This window comes from Rousettus aegyptiacus, unplaced genomic scaffold (genome assembly GCF_014176215.1).
Source record: "Rousettus aegyptiacus isolate mRouAeg1 unplaced genomic scaffold, mRouAeg1.p scaffold_m13_p_17, whole genome shotgun sequence".
In the NCBI taxonomy this organism is placed as follows: Eukaryota; Metazoa; Chordata; class Mammalia; order Chiroptera; family Pteropodidae; genus Rousettus; species Rousettus aegyptiacus.
The window spans coordinates 23,969,020-23,978,666 of record NW_023416292.1 but is presented as its reverse complement, the minus strand read 5'-3'; the positions used below and the strand labels follow the sequence as shown (position 1 = coordinate 23,978,666).

Sequence of the window (9,647 nt, the reverse complement as noted above, 5' to 3'; positions counted from 1 at the left end):
TCAGGTAATGCACAACCCTTGCCAGTTATTTGTATTTACTTAATTTTTTTTTTTTTTCCAAACGCCCAGGTAAAATTTAGACCAAACCCTAGCCAGGCTCTTCTGAGCCCTCTTCTCAATTTGCCCTGTAAAGACTTGAACAAACACTAACATAGCTTCTAAGAGTTCAAAGCTGATCCCTAGGATGACCCCAGCCCCTCTTAGAAGTTCTGCATGAGATCAAGACCCACCATTCTTCATTTCTTCTTTTTTCTATTCTTTCTTCTTTGCAGGCTCAGGGATCACCTTGACTATTTTTGCTCATGCTCATGAATTTTGCAATGCTTTACCAAAATTCCATCAGGGTTTCGTGGCATAATATTGAATTTTTAGGTTGTTATGGAATTTATGAACATTTGGGCATATTGAATCATCACCAAATATAAACATTATATTGTTCTTTCTTAATGTAAGTGAACCTTGTTTTGTATCTTTCAATAACATAGTTTTATTCATATAACCTAGAAAGTTTTTTATTGGCCTTAGAATCCTTAAAATCTGTTGTACTGTACTGAATGATGTCTGGTTTTTCTATTTCAATTCCAGGTAGGTCACAGCTAATGTATATAAAGGCCATGACTTTTATGTGGTACTCATATGTCTACTAACCCTTTTGCACTCTGTTGCATCTAATTGTTTATAGAATCTCATGGATTTTGACAATGACATGTTGTTTTCAAAGATTAAAAATAACTTTTTTTTTTTAACCATCATTATCCTTATTACTTTTTGCCCTTGTCTCACAATATTGACTGGGCCCTTGGTGTGTTGTTGAATAGAACTTTTGTCTTTGTTTTGACTTTTTGAGAATCCTTCTAAAATTGATCATTAAATGTTATGCTCACTGTAGCTACTCCTTCCCATTCTATGCCATTGAAAATGTATGTGATGAAAGAGTGTTATATTCTAATAAATACTTTCCCAGTATCTATGAAGAAGACACCCCTCTGAGGGGCTGTTTTTCTCTAATAATATCTTTCATTGGAAGATTTCTGCTATTAAACCTTTTTTTTTCTATTCTTGGAGCAAACCCTACATGATATACTATTATTTATTAAATAATATGGCCTCATAGTTTCCATTTACTTGTGTCTTAAAGTGTTTATTTTCAATGAACGCTCATAAGACAGGACTATAATTTTCTCTCTAGTCTTTTCCTTTGTTTCTTTCTCTTGCGCGCTCTCTCTCTCTCTCTTTCTCTCATCCTGTCCAGTTTAGATAATAAGGTTATACACTTTCAAAAGAAAACAACAGGAGAGCTATTTTGTTTTATTGAAACATCTATTCAACAGAGATTATCAATTCCTTAAATTTCACTAAAACCTATAAAACCCAACTTGATATTATTTGGGTTAAAGGGTACAGAAGAGATTTTTCTTAACTGCCTGTTATATTTCTTGACAATCAACTAGTTTATTCAACTTGCTTATTGCTCATTTTTTTTCTTGAAAGTTATCCTTTTTAAATTTAATTTTTGGTAAAAGTTATTCATAGCATTCTCCTCGTTCTTAATCCCTCACTTTTAGTGACTTCTTTCTCTTCACATCTGTCTTAGGGTCAAGATACTCCCTTCCTCAAGAAGGTTGTCTTTACCTTCATAAGGCACTAGGTGGCGCTATGAACCCGCGTCACTCCTAGAAGGTTTCACTGCTACTCTGTACTCTAAGTAGGTCTGTGGTTAAAGCCTTGGGGCCACTTTCCTCTACCCTCCTCCTTAGAGCCCTGACCAGACAAACAGGTTTTCTTCTTAAGAATCCTTCCCCTCCCCCCTTCCCCCGCCTACGCTTTCTCCAAGGGCCCTGGCTTTGTGCTAGCTGTCTCAGCTTAGTGGAAACCCACGTTCATGGACAAAGCCGAGGACTCAGACAGTGCAGCTTGCCCCAGGGGACCCTCCCTGTAGCGTTCACCGCTGGGTTCGGCTCCTAGGTTTTCATTGTCCTCGGACGCTTCCAGAGTTTTCTTTGGTTCTTCGTCGTCTGGGCAGTGAGGTGTTGCTGCCTGTCTCGCTTATCTAGTCCCTGGGTGTTTCGCTTCGGGGAGGCTTTCTGGAATAGTATCTTGCTTTCCACACTGGAAATAAAAGCCCTCACAGTGTCCCTCTCTAGCCCTACTAATACTTTTAGCTTTAAAATTTGGCATTAATGCTATCTATACTTGGCGTCTCTTGGTAAACATTTCCCAGGCATATTTTGCCCTGATTCTTGTTTTTTCTTTATTATTATTTTTTAAACTCATGCATGATTTATTTTCAGATTCAAATAAGAGAAGCATTTTCTAATGCACATTTTTACTACTTTCTTTTGCTTTAAAAAAATTATAAAAAGAAAAAATACTGCACATATTCCAGAACTTTAACATAATGCTTTTCTGAGAAAGTCAAATGAAAGCTTTATAAAACTTCCATAGAACCACAATCCTGTAGCAAAATAACTAAGAACTTATTACGTTTAAGCTAATATCTACTGTTGTAGCTGCCAGCCCCCGAAAGACACATGGACCACCAGAACTCAGTGAGTTATAGGAAACACACTCTTTATTCGGCCAGCTGGGTCTGCCAGGTGTATGCAAACCCCAAATTAAGCATCCCCAAAATGTAGAGGTACAGGGTTTTTAAGCCCAAAATCCCATTCTTCATTCTGTCTGAACACAAAGGGCTATTTTTCTTTTATTCGCTACCTGTCGACCCACAGGTCGGGTGTGCAAGCTAGGGTACAGAAGCAGAAAGCTTATTGTTAGAATGTTATGTTCCTACAGGCGACAGCCAAGCAGTAATTTCCTGCAAGTAATAAATTTCTAGCAGTCATTTTTCAGCGACCGCACTACCATTATTTTGGAGTTATAGTTTATGTAAACCTAAAAAAAAGAAATCACTACTCTTGGGTCAAGAGATAAGTTTCATGAGGAACAGTCCATCAAGGAAATCTACTAATTCAAAAGCAAACTAGTCAATTTTGTTTTTAAGTGAACAACCTGTGGTCCAGGTAACACCTTCAGCTCTTCATCACCACCATGATTGGGATTCAGAAGCTCTGCCTGGACCGGCAATTTCCATGGTACCCAACATATATTTCTATGAATAATTGTTATATTTCAGTAATTTCATTTCAGATTACATTAAAGTTAAACCAAATGTGATTAATATTTCACATTTTTATTTTTTTAAACATCAGACCCAGCTAGATTTAAGTGACATGTCGTTGAATGTAACTGACAGTACTGACCTTTATCTGAGACTTGTGATCCTAGAAACCAGCAAAATTAAAGAACCTCCCCACCCCCATTTGTATTCTGAAAACAGGTAACTGCAAGGAATTGACTCCCCACCCCCGCCTGCCCCCTGTGACTTAATTAAGATTCAGAGATGAATTCTCTTTACCTAGACAAGGTGAGATGCGGATTCTCCAAATTCCAAACTCCTCCCTCATAAACCATAAGCTGAACTCTAGTCCCCAAGGATAAATCAGAACAAAGTGCTTGTCAACCAATCTTTACATTTTCTCCATGCCCCCAGGCCCCTGGGCTTTGACCCACCCTCAGCCTCCTTAAGGGACTCCTCCCAGAGACCTGCCAGACCATGGGGTAAAACGTGTTTTAAACTGCTATCCTATCAGGCCACTTTTCCATGCCACACTCAGTCCTATAATCGATTCTTTCTAGGTCTTGTTCACTCTTCCCTATAAAGAAAACCCCTTTTGCCCAGACGGTGAGAAGCTTGCACGTGATGCAATAATGACCCTTCTCTCATTGCGATAGTCTTTTTCACGCCCTGTGAGTAATCGTTTCAAACAAATTCTCTTGTCACCAAGTCTGGATCTGTTTCTTACTTAACATGGCCTTGAACCATTTCATCTGCCCTGGATGCCGCGTTGCCCCAAGTTCGTGTAGGTGTGAAATGAGCAGCCCAGTCTGCGTTAATCCTCTCCACTCTTCAGTGTTACACAGACTCCGGGGTTCATCTGGTGAAAGCACAAAATTCAGCTGAGTGAATCCGAAGATGCAATTGGCTTTAATGAAACAATTCATGATGTGTACAGCATACCATTTGGCAACTAGAAGGGCCTCTGAGGGGCTGTAGGAAATGGAAAGTTTCCATGGAAACGAGGGCGGGGTGAGGGAGCTATCAACAAAAGGACAGAAAGGATTATTCTTGGGCCTGGAGGTGTCTTCTCTGGGGCAAGAGAATGGGAAGGCTTTCGGCGTGCAGGTCGCCCCTCCTTTCGCACCCCACCCTCCCCCCCAGGTGGATAGGGCCCAGGCGACAACGTACTGGTGCCTCACCAGAAAATTCCAGACGGGTTGACGAAGATTACGTTTCTTGAAGAGGTTGAAAGCAAAGCTGGATCAGGCGCTCGCCTCGGCTTGAGTCAGGGGCTTTCGGCAGGAGTGACCCATTCGGCCCGAGGCTCCTTCACAGTCTACTCATGACTCACAGGTCCACCCTTTGTTTAAACCCTGTCAACCCAGTGGTTACGCTTGCGGGGCAAATGGCCTAGTGTTACTGCCTGGATGCTGTTATTTTATTCTTCATATTAGTCCTGAATTAAAAATGAATCAGACCAGAAAGGTCTTCTGTTTCCAAGCGACGTGCCTTAGTCCCAAAATGATCACATATATTTGTAAAAAGAAATGCCATGGGGACGACGAGATGTGAGGAGAGCCGGGGAGTCACACCTAGAGCAATCGCATGTGGACTTAACTCTAGAGGTTTGGTTCTCAGCTGGTGGCTTTCAACTCTTCCCCAAATGGGAGTATGTTAAAATTCTCAACTACTAAATGAATAAAAAGGTGGCATTGGTAACACTACTATAAAGCAACAAATACCAAAAGATGCTAGACAAGGAATAGAAAAGGGAGAGAGTTTTCTAAAACATACGGCGGAGAGAAGAGCCTGGAGGGGAAAGGGTCCCTTCCTGGCCAGAGCTCCCTGAGCGAAGTGCTCCTCAAACCCGCTGTGCACCCAGATCGACCGGGACCCACCTAGCAAGCAGCTTGGGGGTGGGGGTGGCGTAGCCCAAGAGGGCACGCCCAGCCATCCGCTGGCCTACGCGCCAACAACGATGAAGTTTTCCTCATCTTTTCAGTTGATTAGACCGTCGTCGCTGTCTTCTTTGTCCCCCCCTGAAGTTACTTGCTAAGCCACGACATCGTCAGCGCTAAGATTTCTAAGTTCCCGGCTCGCCCGCGCAGGCCCGCGTTCTGGAGGAGTGCGCCCCTTCCCCACTGCGCCTGGCTTCCCGAGGACCTCAGCTCCCTGCCGTCCAGGGCCCGGGTACTCCGATCACGGTCCCGCACCAACCTCTGCTGCTTTCGGTATATATAACTTTATATATTTTCCCTTTTGTTTGTAAAGTGGAAAAATATGAACATATTCAATCATGTACAGTTCATGATTAAATAAACAAACATATAAAGCACCCACATGTAAAACAAGCATTTTCTGTCCTCAGCAATGGGCTGGACATCAACAACGCACCCTGGAACTTCCGCCCCGAGCGGACCGAATCCAGGGCGCGCTTCCTCTAAACAGCCTTGGACGCGAAAAACCATAGGTGTCATTGGTTTAAATTTCAGCTTCATCCTGACCAGTGGAAATGCAAATTGCGGATGCCAGCGTTCTGATTGGGCAGAGCTAATTTTTTGACGTTACTCTAAAAATCTACCAATCAGAAACAGGACTGTATTTTATCGCCTTATTTGCATGCGAGGCTCTATATAAAAAAGGACAGATCGTGTTCTGCTCATTCTGGTTCATTGCTGTTTTTTTTTCCATCCCTTGTTTCCTGCCTCCCGACCATGCCCGAGCCCGCCAAGTCTGCGCCCGCCCCGAAGAAGGGCTCCAAGAAGGCGGTGACCAAGGCGCAGAAGAAGGACGGCAAGAAGCGCAAGCGCAGCCGCAAGGAGAGCTACTCGGTGTACGTGTACAAGGTGCTGAAGCAGGTGCACCCCGACACGGGCATCTCGTCCAAGGCCATGGGCATCATGAACTCGTTCGTCAACGACATCTTCGAGCGCATCGCGGGCGAGGCGTCGCGCCTGGCGCACTACAACAAGCGCTCGACCATCACGTCGCGGGAGATCCAGACGGCCGTGCGCCTGCTGCTGCCCGGGGAGCTGGCCAAGCACGCCGTGTCCGAGGGCACCAAGGCCGTCACCAAGTACACCAGCTCCAAGTAGACGCGCTCCTGAGCGGCTTTGCCGCTGACCCCAAAGGCTCTTTTCAGAGCCACCCACGCTGTCACCACCAGAGCTGAGCACCGGCCTGTACCTTCCTACAATCGGCGTTCAATAAGCATTAATGATGACACCGAGGAAAACGCCTCCAGGGTCCCGAGCGCCGGCCCCACTGCCCGCGGTCCTGGTACTCGTGCCCCCTTCCGGGTTCCCAGCGCTGTGCGCGGACGTGACCTCATAGCCCGGGCGGACGCCCCAAGCCCGCGGCGGTTCCTGGTCCCCGTGTTAGAAATCGCACGGGCTGTGGGCCGGGGGCCGCGTTTCGTGCACTCTGCAGCGGCCATCCAGCGTCTGGTGACCGTGTTTATATAAAGCGTCCCCACCCCGAGCGTCTGAGGCCACGGCAACATTTGAAAGTCCCACTCGAGAAGCTGAGGCTCCTCTTGGTGACGCAGCGCGCTCCCGCCACGTCGCCCGCGGATCGGGGAGCTTTCGGGGCCCGTCCCCAGCCCGTCGCCTGGGCCGTGGAGTCCCGGCTGCGCGGCGACAGGCCGTTGGGCCAGCGCACCCCGCGTGGCGGCGGCCGCGCCCCGTGCGGGGAGGGGACGGCGACCGCTGCGACTCCCGCCCGCTCCTTCACGCCGCGCTGCGTGCCGAGGTCTCTAATGGCGCAGCGCAGCGCACGGCTCCCTCCCCGGCCTCCTAACTCGTTTCACAAACAATGAATTCTCAGTGTTGAGTTTTGTCACCGATGTGGCCACAGGATACGAGGATTGGCCGTGCAGCCTCCAGTCCGTCCTTCTCTGTCACTTTCTGTCCCTCCGAGTCGTCCCTCGTCCTGGCTCCGAACCCCCTCCGCTGCCGGTCGGTGGCTCGGGGCAGCCCTGGCCGGCAGAGCCGCGCGCAGGGCAGGAAAACACGCGGCCCCGGCCGCTCCCGGACAGGTCTGGAAGCCACGTCTGCCGCCCCATGATTCTGAGAATATGAAACCCCCAAAATGAGTAACAGAACTCTTCCTGCTCCCTACATTCTCTGGTATCATGCGGGGTGGAGGCCCCGTCCTGGAAGCTGGGTGACAATGGTTTGCTGAGCAGCACCTCACTCATAACTGGAAATACCAAGAGCACCCAACATGGCTTACCACCCCCGCCCCAGCCGGTCTCGCTGGCCTCCCCTTCATTCCCCGGGAATGGTAGGTTCGCGTTTACCACGACACAAACAGCGAGTGTCGGCTTTCAGGTCACCAGATTACGGGGGCCTCTCATCTTTTCTGATCCTTTGGTTTCCATTCGGGATGGCCCCGACAGTCCTCTGTCCATGGTGAACCCAACTCCTGCTCCTGTCCCCAAGACTTGGGGAAGCCCGCGTGGTGCTGCCTGACCCGAGTCCGAGCCCGTCAGTGAGCAGAAGTCGGGGTCTGGGCTCCGGCCCCAGCGAGCCAGGCCTGGTCCCGCCCTCGCCTGACGCTGCAGTGGCTTCCGAGGACACCGCTGTTCTTTTTATTTCTCTGTTGTTCTTTGGTTTAGGGTTTTGTTTTTTCCTCACAGTTTTTGGAGAAACCACCTCTCCAGCCTTCAGGCCTGTGCAGTTTTCCCAGCCTGAGATGCTGACTCCACACCCACCTGCCACGCACACTCAGCTCCTTGATCAGCAACTCCCATTTGACTTCGGCGTGGAGGCCTTGGGGATGCTATGCTGGTCTCCCCTGCCGAAGGCCCTCCCAGAGGCCAGGCTGTGCGCCCGCCCCCGGACTGATCGGTGTGAGGGACAGGGCCCCGGGGGGCTGGTGGGAGTGAATCCGGACCCTGTCCAAGGAGCTAGACAAGGCCTCCGCCTTCCCTGCTGCACCGGGCCGGGAGGCGAGGCAACCGGGATGACAAGGAGGCTGCATTAGAGGGCGAGGAGGGCGAGGGCCCGCTGGGCGGGCGCCTGCACTGCCCGGGGCAGCGCCCTTCCCTGCAGACACAGGGGGTGCCCATGGGGTTCATTCCCACTCCAGCACCAAGCACTGAGCCACGAGCTGAGGGCACAGAGCAGGGCCTCTCACACCGGATGGCACTGGCTCGCCTGCGGGGCTGGTCCCCCGTCCCACGGTTCCTGTCTCCTTGGCTCTGGGGGCAATCTGGGGACCTGGCTTTCTAAAACATTCTCGGAGGAGACAGATGCTGCCCACCTGGCACCGCGTTTGAGAATATCTCGCCTCTAGTGAAGGACAAGCTAACCAGAGCCCCTGAAGGTGAGTGAGCCCCAACACCTCTACGTTCCTGTGTGAAATACCTAGATTAAAGCCACCTGAGACACAAGGATGGTCCACCCATTTGTCTAATATGTCTCTCCCGTGCCCTGTCCAGCATGGAAGAGACGAAGGAAAAGCTCATTGGGCATCAGCTTCCCTTGAGCGCTCCCAGGCCCATGGAAAGACAGTCCCTTACTTCTAAATACAGAGAAAACAAAACCTCATTTTCTGTGGTAAACTTAGGCTGCCGTCACAAAGAGACTCACCAATAAATTATTGTCACAGGAGCAGATACATGTGACTGGCCTGTGGGGCAGCTCTGCCCGCTCTGCTCAGGCAGGGACTCACTGCCGCCGTCACCGCCTACGGCCTGCCCTCTGCTTGGTTAACACCTTCCTCGCTGGAGAAGAGTTGGGCGCGCTTGAAGCTGGAGCGGGAGCGGGAGCTTAGCAACACGCTGGCCTCTGCCAGAGAAGCCGGTACCACGGCAGCACTGCCAAGAGCCTACGATGCTAAGCGATAGCGACCAACTTGCATTATGGGTTAACTGACACGAGTAGGTAGAAATGTATGGAAAAGAAAAACATAATATACGAACTTAATTTGCAGAACGTAAGAATCAGTAATACCCCCACATCCGGATAGAAACTGCAGTGATTAACTCTTTCCAGTGAGTGGATAGGTGGCCCTGAAAAGGGCCTTTGGTTTTGCTGCAGAAAGGGAGTCGGGGTTCGGACTCAGCCCCCGAAGCCGTAGAGGGTGCGGCCCTGGCGCTTGAGCGCGTACACCACGTCCATGGCCGTGACCGTCTTGCGCTTGGCGTGCTCCGTGTAGGTGACGGCGTCCCGGATCACGTTCTCCAGGAAGACCTTGAGCACCCCGCGGGTCTCCTCGTAGATGAGCCCGGAGATGCGCTTGACTCCACCGCGCCGCGCCAGGCGCCGGATGGCGGGCTTGGTGATGCCCTGGATGTTGTCGCGCAGCACCTTGCGGTGGCGCTTGGCGCCGCCCTTGCCGAGCCCCTTCCCGCCTTTGCCGCGACCAGACATTACGAGTCACCAGCTGCTAAGCCTGTAGCACAGTGCCTCTCACTAGCTCAGCTCACGGTTTTTATAGTATCCTGACGGACCTGATTGTAAACAAGAAGAGCAAAGGCGGAAACCAACTCAGTTTCCGCCCTTCTCTTGTTGGTTCCTTGCTC

At 49.8% G+C, this 9,647-nt stretch overlaps 2 protein-coding genes across 2 annotated transcripts; one reads left to right on the top strand and one right to left on the bottom strand.

Moving 5' to 3' along the window:
* The first annotated feature begins 5,783 nt into the window (after positions 1-5,783).
* Positions 5,784-6,587, top strand: LOC107504467 (histone H2B type 1-C/E/F/G/I). Its single transcript, XM_016133681.2, has one exon. The coding sequence runs from the start codon at positions 5,833-5,835 to the stop codon at positions 6,211-6,213; it is 381 nt and encodes a 126-aa protein (XP_015989167.1). The 5' UTR covers positions 5,784-5,832; the 3' UTR covers positions 6,214-6,587.
* A 2,538-nt stretch (positions 6,588-9,125) lies between these two features.
* On the bottom strand, positions 9,126-9,539 carry LOC107504531 (histone H4). The gene has a single exon (XM_016133801.2). The coding sequence runs from the start codon at positions 9,493-9,495 to the stop codon at positions 9,184-9,186; it is 312 nt and encodes a 103-aa protein (XP_015989287.1). The 5' UTR covers positions 9,496-9,539; the 3' UTR covers positions 9,126-9,183.
* Between the last annotated feature and the right edge of the window lie 108 nt (positions 9,540-9,647).